This window comes from Mastigoproctus giganteus, chromosome 8, assembly GCF_048544385.1.
Source record: "Mastigoproctus giganteus isolate SK-2022 chromosome 8, ASM4854438v1, whole genome shotgun sequence".
Taxonomy (NCBI): Eukaryota; Metazoa; Arthropoda; class Arachnida; order Uropygi; family Thelyphonidae; genus Mastigoproctus; species Mastigoproctus giganteus.
Window position 1 is genome coordinate 65,899,604 of NC_143582.1, and position 26,771 is coordinate 65,926,374.

At 37.2% G+C, this 26,771-nt stretch overlaps 1 protein-coding gene across 1 annotated transcript in view; it reads left to right on the top strand.

Annotated features, from left to right (window-relative positions):
• LOC150081585 (protein AMN1 homolog) overlaps window positions 1–26,771 on the top strand; it is a 116,900-nt gene that overhangs the window by 16,470 nt on the left and 73,659 nt on the right. The window contains exon 2 of the mRNA XM_090379645.1: window positions 11,335–11,473. Coding sequence (XP_090235771.1) covers window positions 11,335–11,473 — 139 coding nt within the window. The remainder of the gene's footprint in view (window positions 1–11,334; window positions 11,474–26,771) is intronic.

The window sequence follows — 26,771 nt, forward strand, 5'->3', positions numbered from 1 at the left end:
ATTCTGACTTACGTAGAGTTCTGTGGAATGCAACCCTTACGTTAATTGGGGAGTGGTTGTGTGTGTATATTGGGTATCGGGACTTTGTGGCCACCAGTGATATACAGCAAAAGGGTGCCTTTTACCAGGTAAGGCTTCATTTGTGCCAGTTCGAGCATCTGGAGAATTAGCATTTCAAGGAGATTTGATTTAGTTGTTTAAGGCTGTGAATGGACTGAGTAAGCTCATTGCTGATTTGAAGCCTTCCTCCCTCCCTCCCACACACACACACACACACACACACGGTGGTTGATGTAACTGATAGAGTTTCAATCATAAAAAGTAAGTGGGCTTCGTAGATTGTAGATAATAATAAAAAATAAAAATAAATTTTTTGTTTATACTCTGGGATGACCACACGAGGCTCTGAAGTTGAAGTGGTCTTTGCGCATTATAGCCTTAGTTGCTAATGCGCCAATAAAACCAAACCATCCATCCATCTGAAGTTCAAGAGAGAGAGAGAGAGATGGGGGAATATGATCACCAAGAAAGAGAAAAATGATGATATCCAGCTGAGGACCCTGGGGTAGAATTATTCAAAGTACTAGATTAATTAACTTTTGGATGTTATACATACGGCAAGATTATATCCAGCTCCTTGACATGAACATGGTCTTGACAATACTTCCCACCTACACCTTGGATTCACTCCAGTCACTAGCTTACACAACTGAGATTATACACTAGCTGATCTGGATGCCTCCTAGAGAGTTAACAGTATGTTCAGTCTGGCTCACATCTGGTGAGTATGGGCGTCGCACTCTCAGGGTCCTGAGGTGGATATCATCGTTCTTCTCTTTTTTGGTGATTCCCTTCTACTTATGACTGTGTTTTTAGCATTAGCATTAGTAGAGGCATTTGATGCAAGAAAGCAAGCTTATGCAGCATCAGCCAAAAAAAAAAAATAAATAAATAAAATAAAATAAAAATAAATAAATAAAAAATAACCACTTCCACTTCACCCCTCTGGTTGAGGGGTGAAGTGGAAATACCTGTCCAGCTGAGCCTTAGACTTATTTAGGCTATCAACTTCCACGACAAGGGATGGAAGTCTGTTCCACCAACCAACCACCCGCTGGCTAAAGGCAAATTTCCTCATGTCTATCCTACATCTGTTTTTCCTCAATTTGAATTTATGCCCTCTCAGGTGATTTTTCTGAGCAAGAGGAAGAATCCCATCAGCATTGAGCATGCTCAAACCATTCAAGGCGTTATACACCTCAATCAGATCACCTCGCTGGTGCCTAGTCTCCAGACACTGTAATTTGCAAAACTTAAGCCTTTCTTCGTAAGAGCACCCCTTTGTTCCATTCACCAATCTTGTTGCCCTTCTCTGTACTCGTTCCAGCATCCCTACATCCTTCTTGAAATGAGGCCTCCAGACCTGTATACAGTACTCTAGGTGTGGCCTGACCATTGCCTTATACAAGGGAATAATCACCTCCTTATCCCTTCTAGAAAACTTCCTATATATCATCGACAATACACCATGAGCTACTCTTGCAGACCGTCTGCACTGCTCAGAAAACATATGTGCCTGCACAACCACCCCCAGGTCCCTTTCATTCTCTACCACTGTCAGTGTAGTACCACAGAGTTGATACGTTGCTCTGGGGTTGCTGTTTCCCATATGTAGTACTTTACATTTGTCAATGTTAAACTTCATTTCCCACCTCTCAGCCCATCTGCTCAACCTTTCCAGATCCTGTTGCAGTAGCATAGTGTCAGTAGTGTCCTTGACAACCCTGCCAACCTTCGTATCGTCTGCAAACTTGAACATTAAGCTTGATATACCATCATCAATATCATTTATAAATACAGAAAACAATAATGGACCCAATATTGAACCCTGAGGGACTCCACTAATAACATTAGTCCACAATGAGCAGTGTCCATTGATTACCACTCTCTGTCTTCTCCCCCTCAACCACCCCTTTATCCATAGCAGCAATTTGCCTCCAATGCCACACTGCTCCAATTTGTGTAGCAGTCTTCCATGTGCAACAGTATCAAAAGCCTTTCTAAGATCCAAATATATAAATCAAAGTTATTCCCTGCATCCAGTTCTTTTGCGACTGCATTATAGTATCCAATCAAATGGTCAGGCAAGACTTCCCCTTAACAAAACCATGCTGTGTCTGAGCTATAACTGAAGTCTTGTCTAGATGATCCTGCAGTGCTTCTTTAACCAGTGCCTCCATTAATTTTCCGGGAACAGAAGTTAAACTAACAGGTCTATAATTACTTGTGTCGCCTTTTGATCCTCCTTTGTGAATTGGGGTCACATTTGCACATCTCCAGTCCATGGGTACTTCCCCTGAGTCCAAGGAAGCTCTCATAATTATGGCTAAGGGTTTGCTTACTTCCTTTGCTGCCTCCTTTAATATAACTGGATAGATCTCATCCACCCCAGGTGCCTTTCTTGTATTTATCTTCAACAATTTCTCCTCCACTTTACTCTCAGTTATTACAAGATTCTCTAGCTTACTGCCAGAGTTGAATACACCTCTGGCATTCCCCTTGCTGAATAACTCCTCATGTGTGAATGTCGATGCAAAATATTCATTTAGTTTGTCAGCTACCTGAGCAGGATCATCAACAGTTGACCCATTGATATCAAGTGGACCAATCTGATTCATCCCCTTCTTTCTAGAGTTTACATAAAAAGAACTCTTTGCTGTTTTTCTTTACATCCCTTGCCAAAGATTTCTCGTAATCTGCCTTCGCCTGCCTAACCTCCTTTGTAACTTGGTTACAGATCAACTTGTATCTTTCATAGGCTTCTATGTCACGTGTTAATCTGTATGTATCCCATGCATTTTTCTTCTCTGCCATATGTCTTATTAGTTCATCTGACATCCACTTAGGCCTAAACCTTGAACAATATTTCTTAGTTGGTATGTAAAGCCTAGCAGCTTACAAGATAAGTTCTTTGAATGCTTCCCATTTTGAATTTGCTGTTGGTAACATCATCAGTTGGTCCCACTGTATAGATTTTAAATACTGTCTCAGTCCATCGTAGTCGCCTTTACGAAAGCAATAACCCTTCCCTTTACCCCTAATGGTAGTTACCTCTTTGAGTAAATTCCACTTCAGCACACTGTGATCACTGCCACCTAGTGGTTCATTTACCTGCAGATTCTTAATGCATGAAGAATCACTACTGATAATCAAATCAAGAGTATTACTCCCTCTAGTTGCCTCCCGAACATGCTGATGTAGAAAACAATCATCCAATAAATCCACAAAAGCCTTGCTAGTGTGTGAGTGACCAGCCCCCAAATTCCAGTCAATATCAGGGAAATTAAAATTCCCCATTATAAGACTCTCTGATTTACTGCCCCACTCTATTTCCCTGTACAATTTCTTGTTATACTCATCAGAGTCATTAGGCCTATAGCACACTCCTACTCTCAATTTTGATCTTCCAATGCTTATGTCACACCAAACTGACTCGACACTGCACTGTCCAGCAATGTCGACTGGACTGGCTTCACTTCCTTGGATTTTATGTATTTCTTAACTAATAGCATAACCCCTCCTCCCTTCCTATCCTGTCTATCTCTTCTGTAAACATTGTACTCCCCAAATTCCAGTTCTGCATTCCTTATATCTGTGTGACACCACGTCTCTGAAATCCCCACAATATCTGCCTTTGATGTTTTGAGCAATACCTCAAATTCATCAAATTTATTTACTAAACTCCTAGCATTGGTGTACATGCAAGTATACATGCACCTGTTCTTTTTCTTAGCTACCCTAACACAACCCATGTGTTTACTTGTACCCCAATGATTCCCAGCAGTCTCTGAAATATCCTGTATCTTGTTTTCCAGGCTGCGGCTCATTCCAATAGAAGCAGTGCAAGAATCACTTTCACCTCTGCCAGTGGCTACTGTTAATTTATTAGTCCTTGTATCCCCCCAAGCTCTCAGTTTTCCGACCCACCTAACACTGCCTCGATAGCATCAGCAAATATTCTTGCACCCTTTCTATTTAAGTGTATCCCATCCCTGTAGAAGCAGTCTCTCCTGTTAACAAGTACAGACCAGGCTGAAAAAAATTCTAGCCCTTGCACCTTGCACAATCTTTCCAGGGCCGAATTGATCGACAGGGCTCTCATCATATACTCCCTCCTATCGTGTCTGGGCAGAATTGCAGACAGTTTCAAATTCAACCCTAATTCACGGCTTTTTTTCAACAGTGACCTGTACTTGTTAAGTAATCGTTAGAACTAGCATAAATATTGTAAAACACTTTAACCATTCTGCTTCAGCAGTTAATAAGTTGACAGAATTATAGAACTAGATTTAGAAAACCACATTAATTCAAGATGTGTCTATGCAATGGAATTCAAAGTAATCAAACATGCTAGAAAGAAATCTAGAGCAACGAAAAGCTCTTGTGACGTATGTTATGGATCACAACATCCCTACATTAATTCATACCAGTGGAGTCTTGTTGAGAAAACAGTTTTAACTTTTAAAGCCGTTTCAACAAATTACCAAGGAATCAAGTAAGAGAGAATCTACACTGGTGTGCAAAACTTAAGAACCAACACTATTTCTAAAGGTTACAACCACAAAATCAAACGAAACAGCCTGTGGCAATTTACATAACTGTGGCCGTTCAGTAGAAAGCTGATGAACATGCACATAAAAGCATCAGTTCAGCAGTTATATGCAAATTACTGAATGGTGAGCACGATTGTTACAGATGTTCGATTGGTTTCATACAGTGCTACAGACAAAATGGCCAGTAGATAACATCTGGATGACTTTACCCAGGGTCGAATAATTGGGAAGCTCGAGGAAGGTCAAAGTGTGAGGAGTGTGGCTTCAGAGTTCGGTATCGCCCTGAGCATTATCTGACGTGCGTGGTCGGCCTTCAGAACGACAGGTACAGCTGTTCAAAGGACCAGTGGTGGTTGTCCACAAAAATAAACGCGCAATGATGGCAGCTATATACTCCTACAGGCCAAGAGGGACCGATACCAGACAGCAGGATCCATTGCAAACCAGCTGCACAGGATGCAGGATATCGCAGTTTACTGTGGCCAGGCGACTCCACAAAGGTGGACTGTTTGCCTGACGGCCAGTACGCTGTGTCCCTTTAACATCTGCCCATCGGAGACACCGTTTACAGTGGTGCATTGAACATAAGGACTGGACAGCAGTGTTCTCTCTCTCTCTCTCTCTCAGGGTAACTAATTTTTTTTTTGGCTAATGCAGCAAAAGCCTCAGGCTTCCTTGCACCATATGGCTAATAATAATAATAACCCCAAAAGATATGACTCATAGTGTGTGATAAAAGAGATGGGGGGGGGATGACAGAGTTTTGCTCTGCAGACTAAACATGGTTTCACCACTTCAAACCACCAATAAGCAAAGTGGTAGTATTGCCAAGAGTCATAAGAGTCATTTACCACTTGGTATTTTCTGGCGACAGAGGATTGGCCAGTCAGGGGCGTTTGTAGGGAATATGGTATGCCAGTACCAATGCAATTTGGCACCCCCCCTCAAAATTTTATATATATTTTGTTGTACTTTTATTCATATAATGGTAATTAATAACAAGAGTAATATAATTATTGACAACGAAATTTATATAATCACAACTAATAAAAAGTATAAATTAAAAATTAATTAGAGAAGAAACAATGAAGTAAATGTTATACATACAAAAGTATTATGTTTATACATATAATTAAAAAATTATAATATTTTTAGATTTTAATAAATTTAATATTAATGCTTCTATACTAACAATCAAGATAAATAAATATTCATTGAAAGAGACTCCTTGAGCCTCCCTAACCAAACAAATGAGATCAATAATACATTATTTTCTATTAAAGCATTAAATTTAATTTAATGTATTAATATATCTAATTTTTAAATAAAAAAAATCCTCAATAGATATACATAAAAAAAAAATTTTTACAATAAGGATGTGAGATTAAAGTAATAAAATTTAAAGATAACAGTACTCTATCTTGACACCACTCAATGAATGGTGAAAAATAATTTAGAATGACAAAATCATACAGAAATGATGAATTGTATCTAAATAAATGATTTATTTCTGTCGCCTTTTGGCAACGTTTACAGAAATTAATGTGGGCTCTATTTTTTTCTCGATTTACGGCGTGACGTCAGTAAACTGAATAATAATAGTTTTAAAATTACTTAACCTGGTACCACTGTGACAATAATATTCAAAATCATTATTATTAGTAAAAATGTATGCACTGACCGATGATTCAGCTTCAATATTCATTATCGAATAACAACTAATGTATACACAGTGGAAAATCTTAGCGGCATGTCACTTCAATTCGACAAGCAAAACCACAATAAAGTAGCAACTCAGTGCTGGTCATCATCACAGGCCACTGAGTTCTACACAAGTCTCTTAGCTTAGCTTGTCTTATATAGACCCAGAGCAAGAACCAGCTGCGCAGTCTTCCTAAGCGGTTTAGCTCCTCCTTGAAATTCCATTCATAAACAGAATAAATGAACGAGTCTTGCACACTTTCCTAGAAAGTACTGTGAATAGTGTCTATAGAAATTTTTTGACCAAGAAAGTACAGCTGTGTAAAAAAAGCTGGAGTTCACCAGGACCTTTGACGAGTATTGAAGGGTTAATGTATATAGTAAATTTTAGAGTAGACAAGCTTTATGCACACATCACATTAACAAAGATCAGTAACATGTTCTTATTGAGAAAAATAACATTTAAAATTTTCTTCATATGTGTATAAGTTTCAGATTTTCAGGAGCCCTTTGAACATTGGCACCAGGGTGCAATGCATCCCTGGCACTCTTGAGATGGCCAACCCCTGTGGCCAGTCTGTGTGATGTGGATTTCACACTTCAACTTGGCACATTATAGCCTTAGATATGCGAATGCACCATAAAATCCTTAAACAACCAACACTTCAACTCCTGCTTAAGTTGGTTCACCTCTGTGTGGCCACCTCCAGTAAATTCCCATATATACAGCATCTCTGTGTTAAGGACACTACTGATACTATGCTGCTGCAACAGGATCTGGAAAGGTTGAGCAGATGGGCTGAGAGGTGGCAAATGAAGTTTAACATTGACAAATGTAAAGTACTACATATGGGAAACAGTAACCCCAGATCAACGTATCAACTCTATGGTACTACGCTGACAGTGGTAGAGAATGAAAAGGACCTGGGGGTAATTGTGCAGGCAGATATGAAGTTCTCTGAGCAGTGCAGACGAGCTGCAAGAGTAGCTCATGGTGTCTTGTCAATGATATAGAGGAATTTTTCTAGCAGGGACAAGGATGTGATTATTCCCTTGTATATTTATTTGTGGATTATGAAAAGGCATTTGACACCATACAGCATAAGGCAACGTTTCGGGCACTGGAAAGACAAGGCATAGGTACTCCATATATTATGATTTTGAAAAAAATATATGAGAATGCTATCTCCTTTATTAGACAAGGCAAAGACAGTAGCAAATTTAAAATTGAAAAAGGAGTTCGACATGGAGACACAATATCTCTGAATTTATTTACTGCTGCCTTTGAGGAAGCTTTCAGAAGATTGGATGAAGACTGGTCAATGTGAATGGAGAGCACCTAAACCATTTACGACTTGCAGATGACATCTGTCGTTGTGGAAGTTGATAGGCTGAATAAATTTAAGGAGGAACTGGACAGGCATTTGGAGGGAATGGTGTGTTTTTTTTTTTGTTTTTTTTTGGCTGATGCTGCATAAGCTCATACATTTGCTTTCTTGCATCACATGCCACTACTACTACATTGTGATCATAAGCTCTGATTGCAAAGAATTAGAAGAAATCTTAATCAGTTATGCAGATTTAGTGAAGATTTTGAACTAAAGATGAATATGGCTAAAACAAAAGTAATGATGAACAAATATGCTACAGAAAGGGATATAATCATTGAAGGTACAGTGATTGAAAAGGTGGATTCATATACTTACCTGGGACAAGTCATTAGCTTGATAATGATAAATGGCTGGAAGTCAAGAGAAGAATAAATTTCGGATGGATATCATTTGCAAAATATAGTCACATGCTGAGGAGCAATATCCCAATTTTCTGAAATGTGTACTCCCCACCATAACTTATGGAAGTGAAACTTGGGCACTTACCGAAAGAATTGATGAGAAGCTGAAAACTACACAGTGAAGAATGGCACGGATTATATTAGGAATCAGACTGCTAGATAAGAAGAGAAACATGGATTAGGCAGCAAACACAAATAAAGGACATTCTTATCAAAACTAAAGAACTGAAATGTACTTTGGCAGGACACAGCTTGAAGACTTGATGACTGATAGACTAAGAAAATAACAGAATGGTACCCAAGAGGAGCTAAAAGAAAACCTGGGAGACAACAACAGAGATAGAGAGATGAAATTCAAGAGTTTGTGGGTAGTAAATGGATGGCTATTGCACAAAACAGAACGAACTGGAAAGTTGCTGGAGAGGCCTTCATTCTGCAGTTGATTAAAAATGGCTGATGATGATGATGATGGAAAATAGAAGGGGTTGTGGGGTTCTTGTTTCTTATCAAAAGCAGTCTGAGTGAGAAAAAAACTTTCACAGATTTAGAAGTTACACCTACCACATAGAATCTGTGTGGTGTGAGTTAGCTAGAAGAAAAGAAATAATGAGAGTGAGAGTAATCTACTTTCTGGAATATGTTGAAAAGTATGACATAAGTTTCTACATGCAGATGGAATAGGCAAGCAACTGTGAGTGTCTTATTATGGGAGATTTCAGTCTTCCCCATAACTGATTGGAGTAAGTAGTAGAGAAACTCGTCATGGAAAACAAAACATTTAAATAAACTAGATGATTATTATTGGCAATAGCATGTTAAGGAAAATACTAGGGTAGAAATATTCTAGACCTAGTTGTTAGTTGGAAGATGACGAAAGATGTTGCAGTTGTTAAAGGTAATGGCATATATTTTAATTTCAGGAAATTTCTTTGCCAATTTTTAAGAGAACACTACATGACATACATCAAATGAGCAGATTGTATGGGGGGGGGGGGAATACCTTTAAAACAATAATCACAGAAATACCATGAAAATATAGCATGAGGAACATGCCAAGATGGATGAATATGGAGCTGGCCATTCAAGTAGAGCAGAAAAAGGTGGCATAGGAAAGTTACAGAACAATGAAGCCTAGAACAGTTGCAATTTGATCACTGATTTAGTACCACTGAAAATGTTAGGGCAGCAAAGGATGAGTATGAGAAAACACTGGCTAAGAGAGAAATGGGGACAAGGATCCGTTTATGGGTGAATACAAAGAAGAAAATGAATCTGATTGGATCCTTGTGTAGCGGATGTAGGAAAGTCTTAGAAAATCCAGCTGGTGTTGCTGAGGAAAGGCTGTATTAGAACAGCTGTAACATGAAATTAGAGTTGACTAATTTCATGTTTGTTAGAAAAATTTTTTGCCTAAAGGCAAGTAAGGCTCCTGAAGTTAATGGCATGTACCCAGTAATTTTTCCTGGGGGTAATTGTGCAGGCAGATATGAAGTTCTCTGAGCAGTGCAAACAGGATGCCAGAGTAGCTCATGGTGTCTTATCAATGATATACAGGAATTTTTCTAGCAGGGATAAGGAGGTGATTATTCCCTTGTATAAGGTAATGGTTAGGCCACACCTTGAGTACTGTATACAGGTCTGGGGGCCTCATTTCAAGAAGGATGTAGAGCTGCTGGAACGAGTACAGAGAAGGGCAACAAGGTTGGTGAATGGAACAGAGGGTTGCTCTTATGAAGAAAGGCTTAAGCCTTGCAAATTACAGTGTCTGGAGGCTAGGCACCAGCGAGGTGATCTGATCGAGGTGTATAAAGCCTTGAATGGTTTGAGCATGCTCAATGTTGATGGGATTCTGCCTCTTGCTCAGAATAATCACCTGAGAGGGCATAAATTGAAATTGAGGAAAGACAGATGTAGGATAGATGTCCAGAAATTTGCGTTTAGCCAGCGGGTGGTTGGTTGGTGGAACAGACTTCCATCCCTTGTTGTGGAAGTTGATAGCCTAAACAAATTTAAGGCTCAGCTGGACAGGTATTTCGAACGAACGGAGGGGTGAAATGGGAGTAGTGGTTTTTTTTTTTTTTTTTGGCTGATGCTGAATAAGCTTGCTTTCTTGCATCATATGCCTATGCTAATGCTAATATTTCTAGAAACACTGACTAATTAATATACATGAAGTTCTACCCAGGATTACTAACAGTCTCACTGTCATGAAGGTGCAAGTAGAGGATTTCATTGTGATAGAACAACCACACTTTGCTAAAATTCAGCCCACTTGAATAATGAGTAGGGTCCAAATAGCAGCCTCACCAGCATTTAAAACTTCTAGGTTGCAGCCATAGCTTTCATACTTAGAAAAAAAGTCTGCGAAAAATCTCGGGGACTATCAATTATTGTAAATCACATACATCATTTCTTCACCCTCTCCTAGAAAAATATCATTTTCATCATACTGAACACCCCCCCCCAAGAAAAACCTCTGGATCCACCCCTGCATTTCATCTGAGTTGTTAGAGCATCCGTTTTTAACAAATATAATAGTTGGTGAGTCTTATGTATATTCATTTTGTCCCAGTACCATGTATTCAAAGCTACAGTCAGAACACACATCACTTGATGTCTTGCAATTTTTTATTGAGAGAAACATTTCTGTCTTGTCATCACCCCCCCCCCTTATTTATCTGATTTGGCACTGATTTTTGACTATTCCAAAAATTTAAACAGGATATGAAGGAAGCCAGTGCAAGTTAATTAAAGAAAACCATTTACAAAAGAATACCTCTAAAAATGTTTTTATTGAAACAAGTATATGGTTGCAAAAGGCGATTATATTGAAGAATATTTACTATGTAAACATTTTTCAATGAATAAAAGTAATATATTGCAACTTCACCAAACTTTTTAACAAACATTTTTTCATCCTAGGAAAGCCTCCTATAAAACGAAGTTTATAAATATTAATACTGTATTCAATAAAGTGGACTATCCTTTCTTTACCACCCATGTTTGTATGTGTTATATGATTATAAATTCCATATATATATATATATATATATATATATATATATATTTTTTTTTTTTTTTAAGCTTAATTTCATTTTGTGATTGATGTTAAATGCTGTTTTCTGCCTCATATAATAATAGAAAGGGATATATCTTCACTTGCATATTCTTTTCTCTGTCTGTATTACATATGTCTTCAAATACAGTTTTTATATGTGCAAATTACAGTTCTCTTGAGGTATTGGTCCGAAATATGCAAAGACTTAAAGAGAAGAATGCTCTTGCTTCATTGCCCATTCGTTTGAAAGATAAAATACTTCACATACTGTGCAAGAGAGGAATGCTGAAAGATGAAGATCTTCTTGTGGTAAAAATCATATTTTAATACAGATTTATGATTTTATAAAGTGTGTTTTGTGTTGTTCATTTGGCAGTATAATGCTTCCATAATTAAGACTTTTGTTTTATTAATCTGAAAATAATGGATTGTTTTAAAATTCTACAGTTTTGGAAGACAGCTGGAAACATTCTTTGTTCATAAATTGGAATGTTACTGCCAGAAGAGAATATTCTCTTTAATGTGTACTTGCAATTTTAGTTAGCATAATAGATATGAAGAACAAAATTTGAAAGATATTAATTTTAAGGATGTCAAGGATATTAATTGAGTATTGGTTAACTGTTCTCTGGAAGGATAAATGTGGCATTGCTAAAGAAAAAGAGAATTTAGTAATGATACACTTGTGGAGAATATGACACTAGAAATTAAGAAAAAAAATTGCAAAAATAAGTAGTGATTCAACATTTCCCTGTTGGTATTGCATAGGGGGGTTGATGTACTTGATTCACTCTCAAGCAGCCACTCTGAAACCTTAGTGGCTGTCTGAGATTTTTTTAAAAAATTGATTTTCTATCTATAAGGAGAATGTGGTGTAATTGTGCAAAAATGGGTTTCCCATATTTGACAACGAATAGGAGAGATTTGAAATATTTTTAGCATCTATACTTTTCAGTTGTGGTTGTTTATAGCTTATGCATGCAGCAAGTAACATTTTCCTAATTTCTTAATGTGTCAAGTGAATAATTTGTTCTGAAAATAACTTGGTTCCCGTTATTCTCCTAATTTGCACCACTTCAGGTTAAATGCTCTCATGAGGAATAATTTTGACTACTCTGTTCAAAAAAAAAAGCAAGTACATTAATTCGTTTATTAAAATATTTAAAAATACAAATTTGCTATTAAGATCAGGAGAATCAGCTCTGAAATTCAAATAGAATGTTTCATCTGACTATATATTTCTCTCAAAAAGATAATGATTAGTTTGAACCCAGCAGTTCCTTTAATTACTTGCATAAGAGCAAATGTTTTCATCAAAACTTAATTCATGTGTCCAATATCCATTAGACCTTATAATGCAGGGGTGGACAACTTAATTTGTGATGTGATCTACTTTTTTCCTTCAAAATGTTCTGTGATCTACCATCTCAAACATTTCATTACACAAGGTTAAAAAAGTTAATCAACACATATTGAAAAATGTTTATAAATTTTAAAATTCAATACAATTCAGAATTCTTATTTTAAATTCATACATATTTAAAATTTTAATTTATGCGAAGTTTGTGTCTTCATGTCATCTGCCAAGCTTTCAAAATCGGGGATATACTGTGATAAGTCCAACCGTAAAGAATCTTCTGTGTGCAAGTCCGTAAGAGCACAGCGATTCTTTGTTTGTTTCAAATATGAAAAGGCCGATTCACACAGATATGTAGAACCGAAATAGGAATTTAAAAGTTCACTGCATTTTTTTACATTTGGGTACTTTTCTTGGGAAACATATTTCCAAAAGTCTTCTTCTGATGATCTGGCTTTTAGGAAAATATCATTTTGCAATGTAATAATTTCATTTTCAAGTAATATTTTCTCCATGTGAAAAATCGCAGCAATTTTTTTTTCTTTTCTGCAATTTGTTTCGTATCTAAGTGGACATTAAATGGATAAGAAATATATTGAACAATGTCTTCAATTGTTTTAAAATCACTGATTCTGGTTTCAAAATCGACCACGACATTCTCAAAAAACATATTTCTCACTATTAAATTCAAAAACAGGATATTTTTGCAAATGATCGAATTTTTTTCTTTGAGATCCTTAGCCATTGCCAAAAATTGATATGCAGAAATACTACTAATCATGTCACCCACATTTTTATTTTTTACTTGTAATTCCAAATTCAGATCACTTAATTTACTGGTAAAATCTGCCAAAAAAGCCAGATCACACAACCACTCCGTATCTTGTAGCTGCTGATAATCATCTCCTCTTTGATCAACAAATTTTTTCATTTCATTCAGCAAATTTCAAAATCTCTATAGAAACTTACTCTGACTCAGCCACTTCACATCTGTGTGTAATATCAGATCTGGTTCTTTTTCATCAAGTTGCATTTTGAAAAGTCTTCTTTGAAGAGACTGTCCTCTGATGGAATTCACGATTTCGAAAGCGATGTCCATAACACTTCTAGTATTTAATCTTTTGCTGGCTAGCATTTGGTGGTGGTTGATACAGTGGTAACTCAAAAAAATCTGGGAATTCATCATCCTTTTGGCACAATGCGATGAATCCGTTAAGATGCCCCATCATTGCTTTAGTTCCATCTGTTGTTACTGATACGAGCCTAAATAGTGATAATTTAATTTAATTTTTTCAATAAAATGTTTGAATGAGTTAACGATATCAGGACTTCTAGTTCTTTCTTTTAATGAAAGAAACCATACTCAGCAGTTCTTCTCTAATGGCAGAATCATCGAAAAACATACCAACAAAAATGATCAATGAGCTGCATCACTAATGTCTGTAGATTCATCCAGTTGTAAAGAAAAGGACACACAATTAGCAATATGAGCACGCAATTGTTCACATTTTTACTCATTTTTTCGATGCGTCGCATCACAGTATTTCGAGATAATTGCAGATTTTGATGGGCACTTTTAATTTCATTTTTGTTCTTAAAATTTTCAAAAAGAGAATCTGTTATTTCTAAAAATGCGTCTTTGATGAATTGACCATCAAAAAATGACTTGCATTTTTTTGCAAGAAGATGACTCACTTTAAATGATGCTACATTCACTGCTTTAGATTGTAAATTAGGTGTTGTGAAGAAATTTTGTTGCACGAATAATCTAGATTTAAGTTCTAATTTATTTTTTCTAAGGTCACTATTCGGCAGAAAATCCGATTGGTATTTACCCTGGAGTGCGTTGAAGTGCCTTTCCAAATTTCCTTTTTTGGGTATTGCTAATCAAACAGCAACAGTTTTCTTTCACCGTTACAAAAAAGTATTATAGTTCCCAACCCTTGATGAAAATGATACGTTTTACTCTTTTTGGTAGTATTCATTTTAAATCAAAAGGTATTAAATTAACATATAAGTACTGTCCAGTTATTAAATCAGCAAAAGCAATGCTTACCGATTAAAACACCAAGTTGTGTGAACAGGAAAAATATTCTGTTTGAACAGCTAATGTAGGATAATTGAAGAAGAGGATTCCCGAATGAGGAACTTGTTTCCAAAATAACTGGACAAACACACCACCGTTTATTGCTCTGTTTGGTTATATCCTTATAAGTTTTGAATGCATTTGTGATATTTCTCTAAAAGCTATTTCTGGAGGTCACGACCATAAAACATTAAAAACAATTTGCAATTTTCTAATTTTCAATTAGACAATTTTCTAATTATAAACGGGTAGTAAATTCAATTTCATTGCATTTGCAATAATACAGACAGCTGGAATTCTGTGATATTTTACGTTATAATGGTGAAATTTGTTTCTCTTTCAATGAAATCTTCAATCATGCAAAAAAAAAATAAAAATAAAAATAAATTTTCAAAATCTTATCTTCATTCCTATTTTTAAAGCTTCATTTAAAAAAAAACGTGCTGGTAGCGAAACCCTCTGTGCAATATAAAATTTTGGTAGTATACCTGACCATGCAAATCAAGGGATGACTGTATATTTAAAATTCGTCGTGATCAACCAAAATTAAAGCTGCGATCGACTCATTGGCCACCTCTGTTATAATGCAAAGAAACAACTTAAGTGTCACATGTTAATATTAATAAAAAAAATTCACACATTTTAGCATGAGCAGTGAAAATGATGCAAGAAAGCAAGCTTATACAGCATCAGCCAAAAAAAAAAAAAAAAACACATCACCTCCCATTTCACTTATTCATTCCGTCCAATAGTTTGTCTAGTTCTTCCTTCAATTTATTTAAACTATCAACTTTCACAAAAAAAGATGGAAGTTTGTTCCAACAATCAACTACCCATAGGCTAAAAGCAAACTTCTGTACCTTCTGTACATCTATTCTGCAACCATCATTCCTCAGTTTCAATTTGTGCCCACTCAGTAGTCTGTGTAGTCTGAGCAAGAGGAAGAATTCCATCAGCATTGAGCCTGCTGAGTCCATTCAGAGCTTTAAACACCTCACAGGTGCCTAGTCTCTAGATGTTGCAATTTATAGAAGTGAAGCCTTTCTTGGTAAGGCACCCCTTTGTTCTCCTCAACAATCTTCTTGCCCTTCTCGGTACTCATTCCAGCAGTTCCACATCCTTCCAAAAATGAGGCCTCTGGACCTAAATGCAGTACTCAAGATGTGCTTGACTTTATACAATGAGATAATCACCTCCTTATCCCTGTTAGCAAAATTCCTGAATATCATTGACAAAACCTCATGAGTTGTCCTGGGCAGCTTGTCTGCACTGCTCAGAGAACTGGGGGTAATTGTGCAGTATCTGACTGCACAATTACCCCTAGGTCTTTTTCATTTTCCACTACCTTGAGTGTAGTACCACATAGCTGGCGTTATTACACTAGTGTTACTCCTGCCCATATGCAGTACTTTGCATTTATCAATGTTAAACTTCAATTGTCATTTTTCAGCCCATCTGCCTAACTTTTCTAGATCCTATTGCAGTAGCGTACTGTCATTAACCACTCTCCCAACCTTTGATATTGTCTGTAAACTTGGATATTAACCCTGATATACCTTTATCAATATCATTGAGAAATATAGAAAACAACAGTGAGCCCAACACCAACAATGAACCTAATGATTATTTGTGGAGTACCCAGGGGGTAAAAAAAAAAAAAGGTAAAGTGCAGCCATTATCAACCCATTGCAGCATGGATGCCTCCTCAACAATTCATGCTGAGGGAAATGGACCATAATCTGCCACGCTGGTCCAGTGCGGGTTCGCAGATCGACCATATTCAGCAGTCAAGGGCTTGAACCCCGGTCTACTCAGAGCGTGTGCTACTGCACTCCCGCTCATGACCACTCGGCTATGGAGGCTATTGTACTCCACTAATAACATTAGTCCATGAAGAGCAGTGTCCATTAATTACCACTCTGTCTTCTCCCACTCAACCATCCTTTTATCCATTGTAGCAACTTGCCCTTAATGCCATACTGCTCCAATTTGTACAGTAGTCTTCCATGCGCAACAGCATCAAAAGCTTTTCTGAAATCCAAGTATATGATATCAAAATTATTTTTTGCATCCAGTTCCTTTGTGACGACATTGTAGTAACCAATGAAATTGGTCGAACATGATTTCCGCCTAACAAACTCATGCTGTGTTTGAAGTATAACTGCAGCATTGTCTAGGTGATCCTGCATTGCTCCTTTTACCACTGACTCCATTATTTTTCTCAGAACAGAAGTTAAACTAACAGGTCTGTAATTATTTGTGTCGCCCTTTGATCCCCACTCCCTCTCTGGCAAAAACCCTTGCACCACAAATGTGGTGCAAGGGTTTTTGCCAGTATTATTGAGGATACCTTAAAGGTTCAGGGTAACTTCTAGTTTGGGGGGACAAGGATAATATAGATATGCATTTATCTGATAATATTGGTCAAAGTAACGCTTGAACGTACCTCAAGAGTTCTTGTTTGTTACTGCAACAGAACACGTTAGCAAGATGTTCTGAGAGCAGAAATGTTTCAAATGAGCAGGTAGCTAATGCCAGAAAAGCAAGCTTAAATAACTTCAAGGGGGTGTGTCAGGGTAGTTAACTATATGAGAACACTAAGTCTTAATTGTTTATACAGTAAAGTCGTCAATAAAATGGGTGAATTCAAACTGCTAGTTAGGACAAGTAATACTGGCATAATAGGGCTAACGGAAATGTGTTGCCACCTGGAGATAGGGGATGATGAGTTTCAGTATGGTATGTATAATGTTTTTAGGAAGGATAGGTCAGATAGAAGGGGTGGTGGCGTCATGCTTCTTATCAAAAGCAGCCTGAGTGTGACAAAAGCTTTCTCAGATTCAGACATTTTGCATGCTTGTATAGAATCTGTATAGTTTGAGATAGTTGGAAGCAAAGGTATAATAAGAGTGGGAGTAATCTACAGGCCAGGTGATTGTGAAGATTATGATGAGAGCATCTACTTGCAAATGGAATGGGAAATAAACGTGAATGTCTTATGGGTGATTTTAATATGCCTCTAATTGATTGGAGCAGATGGGAAGGAAACTCCATGTGGGGAACAATTTTTAAATCAACTAGATGATTTTTATTTGTACCAACATGTTAGGGAAAAGAATATTCTACACCTCATCACTCACGAACCAGATGACATAATAGGGCTGACAGTACAGGAACCAGTAGCAGGAAGTGATCATGGAGTTCTATGGTGGACGATGAAGAGCGAGAGAGCGAGAGAGAGAGCAGTAGTTAAAGGCAAAGGAATGGGTTATAATTTCAGGAAAGGAAATTGCAATGCCTTCAGGTGGTGCTACATGGCCTAAATTCAAATTCTGTACTCCTTATATCTGTGATGAGGAATTTACCATGTCTCCGATATGTCAACAATATCTGCCTTTGGTGTCTTGGCCAGCACTTCAAATTCATCAAATTTATTCACTATACTCCTAGCATTGGTGAACATGGAAGTATCCACTCATCTGTTCTTACTCTTAGTTACTCTAACACAGCCCAAGTATTTACTAGTTTCATGATGACTCCCAGCTGTTTTTGAAATCCCCCAGCACCTTGATTTCCAGGGTGCTGCTCATTCCAATAGAAGCAACGCAAGCATCATTTTCACCTCTGCCTGCAGCTATCATTAATCTATTAGTCTGTGTTATCCCACAAGCTAGCAGTTTTCCGTCACCATTTTGATTCCGGCACCTGACACTGCCTCAATAGCATTAGCAAATATTCTTACACCCTTTCTGTTTAAGTGTATCCTCCCTGTAGAAGCAGTCTCTCCTGTTCACAAGCACACTAAGAATTGTATTTCACGAATTCTACCTCGTGAGTCTTGCATGATTTATCTAGGGCCAAATTGATTGACAAGGCTATCATCATATTCTCCCTCCTTGTTGTGTCTCGACAGAATTGCAGACAAATTTATTGCTGGACATGGCTCCACAAACATCTCATAACTCCATTTTAACCTCTCTATGAGATATTAAAATAGTATAGTTGTGAGATGTGTCACTCTGGTGGCATTGAGTACTGGGCCCGTATTCTATTTTATTGTCCATTTTATTAGTGATCTATGCCCTTCCACTTCAAATGCTGGTTGGACAGCTTACTCAAGGGCATGAACAATGCATTATCCAGACACAGGAAAATTTCACTGCACTCTTTTGCCAAAAGAGTATTTTCTTTCTTTTTTTTTTTTTTTAGAGAGAAAGCTATCCTCTTAAATCCTCAGTTAGCGTCTAAATACTCACTGGTGGCAAATGAAACTCAGTTTATCAAGATCAGTCACTGTCTACATTACACCTCGGGCTAAATAAGTTATTTCAGCTTCTTAAAAAATACTAAGAGAGGACTTTTGAGCTCACTTCAGTGGTAAATAATCTGTGTAGAACCCTCAAATACAAATCTGCAACTAGCAATTACTTTTAACAACTTGGAATCTTTCTTACCCAGATTAACACCATATGATCCATGACTTCTTTAATTTATTCATTTTTTCATTATTAGTTTTATTTTTTTATGGGGGGATGAGAATCTCTTGGAGATATTTTCTTTGTTACCACCAGGTTGGGTTCTGGTGGCAAGTAGTTTTATTTATTTTTTTTTTTGTCAAGGGGAGGAAGATTGTAGATATTACACTATTGCTGCCTTCTAGGCCATAGCAGTATGCAGAATTTTTATTATTATTTTTAATTATCACTATTTTTAATTTTTGATTGTTCTACAGTTAGTAAGTGACATTGATCATCATCATCAGCCATTTTCAATCCACCGCAGGATGAAGGCCTTTCCAGTTCCTTCTGTTTTGAGCACTGGCCATCCATTTACTACCCACAAATTCATGAATTTCATCTATCCATCTCCACCTTTGTCTTCCAGGTTTTCTTCTAGCTCCTCTTGGGTACCATTCTGTTATTTTCTTAGTCCATCTGTCATCATGTCTTCGAGCTATGTGTCCTGCCCAAGACTAATTTAGTTCTTTTGTTTTTGATAACAATGTTCTTTACTTGAGTTTGCTGCCTAATCCATGTGTTTCTCTTCTTATCTAACAGTCTGATTCCCAATATAATTCGTTCCATTCTTCGCTGTGTAGTTCTCAGCTTCTCTTCCATTCTTTTGGTGAGTGCCCAAGTTTCACTTCCATAAGTCATGGTGGGGAGTATACATTGGTTCATTATTTTACGTTTCAGACAAACTGGGATATTGCTCTTCAGTATGTGACTATATTTCCTGAATGCTATCCATCCAAAATTTATTCTTCTCTTGACTTCCAGCCATTTATCATTATTACAGCTAATAACTTGTCCCAGATAAATATGACTCCACCTTTTCAATTACTGCTCCTTCAATCATTATTTCCCTTTCTGTGGCATACTTGTTTATCATTACTTTTGTTTTAGCCATATTCATCTTTAATCCAAAATCCTTACTAACTGTGCATAACTGATTAAGATTTTCCTCTAATTCTTTGGGATCATGGCTTATGACCACAATGTCATCTGCAAATCGTAAATGGTTTAGGTACTCTCCGTTCACATTGACTCTTTTCTGTGACCAGTCTAATCTTCTGAAAGCTTCCTCAAGGGCAGCAGTAAACAGCTTCGGAGATATTGTGTCTCCTTGTCGAACTCCTTTCTCGATTTGAAATTTCCTACTGTCTTTGTCTAGTCTAATAAAGGAGGTAGCACTCTCATATATTTTCTTCAAAATCATAATATATGGGGTATCTATGCCTTGTCTTTCCAGTGCCCTAAACATTGCCTTATGCTGTATGGAGTCAAATGCCTTTTCATAATCCACAAATGCCAGGCATAGTGGTGTTTTATATTCATTTGCTTTCTCCATTAGCTGTGATATTACGTGAAGGTGATCCATAGTTGAGAATCCTGTCCTAAAGCCAGCTTGCTCTTTCGGTTGATTCTCATCAAGTATTCTTTCTAATCTGTTAGTAATGACCCTTGTGAACAACTTGTAGATGTGGGATAACAAGCTAATTGGTCTATAATTTCCAATTTCTGATTTATCTCCTTTCTTATGCAGCAAAACTATGATTGCATTATTCCACTGCTTAGGCGTCACACCTTTTCTAATGCACTTTGTGAAGAGCCTTGTCAGTTTTTGTGTTATGTCTCTTCCTCCGAATTTTAACAACTCTACAGTAACTTCATCTTCCCCCGGGCTTTCTGATTCTTCATTTTTTTCAATGCATGTTCTACCTCATCAGGAAGAATATCGGGTATGTCGTATGTGTTGCTACTTTGCAATCCATCTTCCCCACTGCTGGCATCATTCCCCTGCTCCTTGTATAATTCTCTATAGTAGTCTTCTGCTATTTGAATTATGCCTTCTCTGCTGTTTATAAGTACACCATCGCTATTCTTCAGTTTCAGTATCATTTGTCTTTCTGTATTACTGTTCATGGCTGCTGATTTAAATCCTTTGTTTTCCCTTAATGCTTGTTCTACTTTTCTTGTGTTAATTCTTCTTATGTCCTCTCTGAGTCTCTTTCTAATGGCTTTGCATAACTCAGTATACTCAATTTTCTCCCTGTCAGTGTTTTTCTTGCTCCTCATTTGTCGTCTTCGGTTCATTATGACAAGTGTTTCTTGACTAATTTTTTCTTCATTGGATTTCTTTTTCCCTATAGGTTTTTTTAGGCTTTATCACTTTCAGAAAGTTGTAATATTCCTCATCAATATCTTGGTTCTGGGCAGCCAGCAGAAGCTCAAACTTGTTCTTAAGTTCCACTACATACTGCTTTTTCTCCTCTTCTGTTATCTCAAAGACCTTTGTATTATTTACTCGAGTCAGTTTTTTTCCTTTCCTTTCCTACATCTATATCAAGTGTACATCTTACCATTCTGTGATCACTTCCAACATTTACCTTATTTAGGATGGTAACATCATTCACAATATATCTTCTGTTAGGGAGGATGAAGTCGATTTCATTAGTAGTTAATCCATTTGGACTCTTCCATGTCCACTTTTTTTTCACTCTTTTCTTGAAAAAGTGTTCATTACTGACAGTCCTTGACATTGATACGCCCCAGCTACTCATGTCAATATTGACATTGACATTGATACGCCCCAGCTACTCATGTCAATATTGAGCATTAGGAAGCAGCAATATTTCTTTTTTTTTTTTCTTTTATAATATTTTATTATTTTTTTCTATTTTTAATTTAGTTATTATTATTATTAGTCTTTTGTATTTCTTTATTATTTATTTATTTTTTTGTGGCTGCTTCATTGTCTTAGTTGTCAAAAATGTTAAGAAAAGGAGGATGACGAAGACAGTTTTGGTGGTTGTTAATAACTTGCTGTTTCCAGTCAAAAACAACATCTCAACATAACCTGCCCTTCACAAACATACTGATTAGTTTTACTAAGTGTTCCCAGCATAGATTTACAAAGTGGAGATGGACTTGTGTTCAAAGCTACCACCCCCTACATTGAAGACTTAGACATGACATATATAGAGAGAAGTGCTAAAACGCAGGAGATTTAAACAATTTCAACCGATGCATGCCACTGAAGTAAAAAAATTTTGAAGCATGTACACACAGGTTCTGTTTTATTGGGCGACTTCAATGGACACCATCCATTCTGGGGTTCTCCCAATGCAGATGAACGAGGACAACTCATTGAAATGCTCATTGACAGACAAAACTAACCATCCTATATACTGGTTCACTAACTTACATCCATCTCTCAACAGGAACAGTGTCTGCAATAGACCTATCTATATGCTCTCCAATCCTCTTTCCTAATATTGAGTGGACAGCTCTAGATGATCCACTGAACAGTGACCACTACCCATTAATCTGTAAAATTCAAACATCACACTCTTCAACTGCAAAAAACCACATCAAATGGAAATTTTCCAAGGTGGATTGGCCCAGTTTCATTTGATAAACAGATCATTGAACCTTTCCCAATTGACATAGTCACTGATCATATCACCAAACAAATTCTAGCAGCTGCAGCTTTGCCATCCCACAATCACAGTCAGACATCTGTAGACCCATAACGTATTGGTGGAATGAGGATTGTAAGAATGCCAAAAAAGGGAAAAACCGACCGTGGAATATATTCCGCAAATACCCTACTACCAATAATCTTATAAATTATAAGAAAATCAGAGCCAAGGCCCGACACGTCAGAAAGAAAGCTAAAAGAAACTCTTAGATCTGATTTGCAACTTCAATAAATAAAAATACTGATGTAAGAATAATATGGAAAAATATAAGACAGCTAAATGGCAAATTTCCTCCATTATCCTCGCCAATATTCAACTGGTATGGATAGGAGCTCTCTACTCCTGTAAAGATTGCGAATACTGTAGGGACCGTATTCTCCCAGTTGTCTGCCTCAACCTCATATGATCTGTCATTTCAGAAGATCAAAGCTTCAGCCGAAAAATCAAAATTTAATTTCAAAACCACCACTTCTCTACCGTACAATCAGACACTTACTAAGATCGAACCTCAAGAAGCTATATATTCCTCGAAGAACAGTGCTGCCTGTTTCAACGGAGTGTATTAACTTCAACACTTAGATAACAAAGCATTATCCTTGCTGCTGACCTTTTACAACCATATTTATTGAACATTCATTCCCCACTTGCTGGCATCACTCCTATGTACTGGCAATTCCGAAACCATGGAAATATCATTCTATCCTTCACAACTATAGACCCATTTCTCTTACCAGTTGCTTGAGTAAAACTTTAGAAAAAATTATACTCCGCCAATTAACATGGTATCTGGATTCAGAACATCTAATCTCTGATAACCAGTTTGGTTTCAGAAAAAATCGGTCATCCCTGGATCTTATGGTCAAAGCTGAAACAAATATCAGGAATGCATTTATCTGAAATGAACATCTTGTCATGGTCTTCAACATGGTCTTCTGCCTTGACATAGAGAAGGCCTTTGACACTACCTGGCATTTTGGTATCTTGAAAGATCTTCATTCCCTTGACCTGAGAGGCCATTTACCATGCTACGTACAAAACTTCCTTCAGTATAGATCTTTTCAAGTTTGCTATCGACAAGTCTTCTCGCAAATCTATATATACAAGAGAAAGGAGTCCCACAGGGCTCAGTTCTCAGTGCTACCTTATTTGCATTGAGAATAAATCATATTACCAAATGTATTCCCAACACTGAACTCATACCTCTATGCTGATGATCTGACTGTTTCCTGCAGTTTGCTGAATATGAACTTCATTGAAAGGCAACTACAAATCTCACTAAACAATATCGAACTATGGATGACACAGAATGGTTACCGACTATCTCGTCAAAAATTTAGTTCCATTCACTTTTGTATCAAACGAGGGATACATCCTGACCCAGAGCTACACCTGACAAATCATCCTATCTCAGTTATGAGTAGCATTCTCCTCCTCGGTCTAATTTTTGATAGTAAACTTAATTTTTTAGAACATATCAAATATCTCCGGACAACCTGCCAGAAAAAAATGAACATTCTCAGAGTTCTTTCTTCTACAACATGGGGTGCAGACCGTTACATCTTACTTCACCTGTATAGAATTCTAATTAGATCTCTTCTTGATTATGGGCCCCCAGTGTATGACTCTGCTAGGGAAGAGTGTGCTAGTATGGCTTGCTCCAATTCAACATTCTGCCCTCAGAATTGCTACAGGTGCTTATAGAACATCGCCAGTACAAAGTCTCTATGCTGAAGCCCATGAAGTTCCACTCTGCTTCAGAAGAAAGGTGTTACTTCTGAATTATGCAGCGCCTCCGTAGCCAGGTGGGAAGGAGCAGCAGTGCGTAGCACACACTTCTTGATTAGACCGGGGTTCGAGCCCGTCACCACCAAATATGGAGGATGCGGAAAGGTCAGGGAATGACCACTGCATATTCCCGGAGCAATATGGCCGTAGTTGCTAATGCTCCTAAAAACCAAATAACAATAACATCTGAATTATGCTGCTAAAATTCAAAGCATGCCTATCCATCCCATTTGCCCTATACTTAGTGATCCACAGTTTAAAATCTTCTACAGAAATAAACCTACTGGCATCAGATTGCAGGCTCTATCAGAAAGTTGGAATGTACACCTTGAAAAAGTCCTCCAAGATCCAAACACTTCGGTTCCCCCCATGGTCCTGTATTAATCCATCCTGTGACAATTACTTCCTAAACCGGGGAAAAGATTCCCTTGTAAATATTAACATGTGATAACTTCATACTGCTCTCACACACAAAATTATCCCTATTTCACGAAAATATACACGGATGGATCAAAGTCTGATAGTGAAGTAGGTGCTGCAGCAGTTTTCCCTTTTAACACTATCTCTGCCTACTGAATGCAGCAGTTACACATGGACCTCTAGTTTCCGTACTAACAGAAAGGAAGAAGTAATCTTAGCCAGAGCACGAATCGGTCAAAACCAGTTTACTCACCTATTTCTCCCCACAGGAAATGATCCTCCACAGTGTTTTCAATGCAACTGTCGGCTCACAATGAAACTCATTCAGCTTCCTTCCAAATCTAAAAGAACCTTTAAAACTCTCTCATATCATAGGCAATGATGCTAATCCCATAGAGCTATGCTGCTTTCTTAAATGAATAAAATTATATGATTGTATCTGACTGTTTCCATAACAGTCACCATCGATAACTTTCATATCACTGATAGGTGCAATATGGTCTAAGGAGCCCTTGTGCCAAAAATAACAACAGCACACAAACAGCATCTCTATTTCTGCCACCTGCTTTATTTCATATGGTACAAATGTGTTGAAAATAAAAGGTATGCTTCATTTCACAAAAGGGTAGGTGTACCTCAGCTGCTCAGGATGTTTGCAATACTGTATTTTTCAAAAAAAATTGTTTAATTCTTTCTCTATACAGAAAACGTAAAGGGATATTCAATAATTATCTATCAGATAGTTTTACATAACTGCATGCTAATATCATAATTTCGGTTCCTGAGGCCACCTAATTGAAATTTTCAAATGATTCAAGGTGCAACGTAAAGTGTTAATTCTCTGACGGCACCAGGGGCCGTCAGAGAATTAACCCATCTCCAAGGGCCCCATATCCGCATTGTGTACTCTGTTTGTATGACACAGAACTCTGTGGAGACCAGAGATTTAAAAAGTGTGTATGTGGAGTGGTTTGTTGTGTAGTGTTATGTTTCTGTTGTTTCTCTGACCATTTAGCCGTTGGGCCCTTATTGGGACTCACCGTTGCCCACACTTTGCCACGAGAAGGCTGGTCAGGCACCCAGTAGATTATTTAAATACTCTGGCAGCCCCCCCACCTATTTTCCGAGGATTTCAGTGATGATCAACATCCCGCAGAAGCTCTCTTATCTTTCAGAAGCTTTACAGAATCACTATGGTAAAAGCAGATAAATTAATTATTCAAACTATCAATGCTGTTGCTAATTTGAAAAATTCTGAAGGAAATTATGAAGCTAAAATTGAGAGCATGTTGAAGTGGAAAGAATTTGAAGGAATCGAAAGTAAAAAAAATTGCCTTGTGACAAATTATTAAAGCATTGTTTTATCCTTAAAGGATAAGTTATTAATGCAACAGGGTGAGTTTAAATAAGATAAAGAAAATAACAGTACCATTGAAAGAAAATATTAAACATATGCTACCCAAAATCGTGGAATATGAAAGAACTTTCATCTTTTGTGGCAAGACAGTGAAAACCTAATAAGAAATTAAGTTTTCTGATAAAGTGTGAAATAAAAATTAATGATTTTAGAGATTTTTGTCAAAGATAGTTTATCTTTAAAATTGAGTGAAATTCCCTTTTCAATTAAGGAAGCCAGAAATATCTTTGAAACCATTGCGATTAGCAATGCTGAAGCTGAGCAAGCTTTCAGCATAATGAATAATGTTGACAATTACAGATTATGATGACCATACATCTAAATGGAAAACCATTGCTTCAATTTGATCTGGATCGTTGCATTAGCATTAGTAGAGGCATAGGATGCAAGAAAGCAAGCTTATGCAGCATCAGCCAAAAAAAAAAAAAAACCCTCCCATTTCACCCCTCCATTCATTCCAAATGTCTGTCCAGCTCAGCCTTAAATTTATTTAGGCTATCAACTTCCACAACAAAAGATGGAAGTCTGTTCTACCAATCAACTACCCGCTGGCTAAAG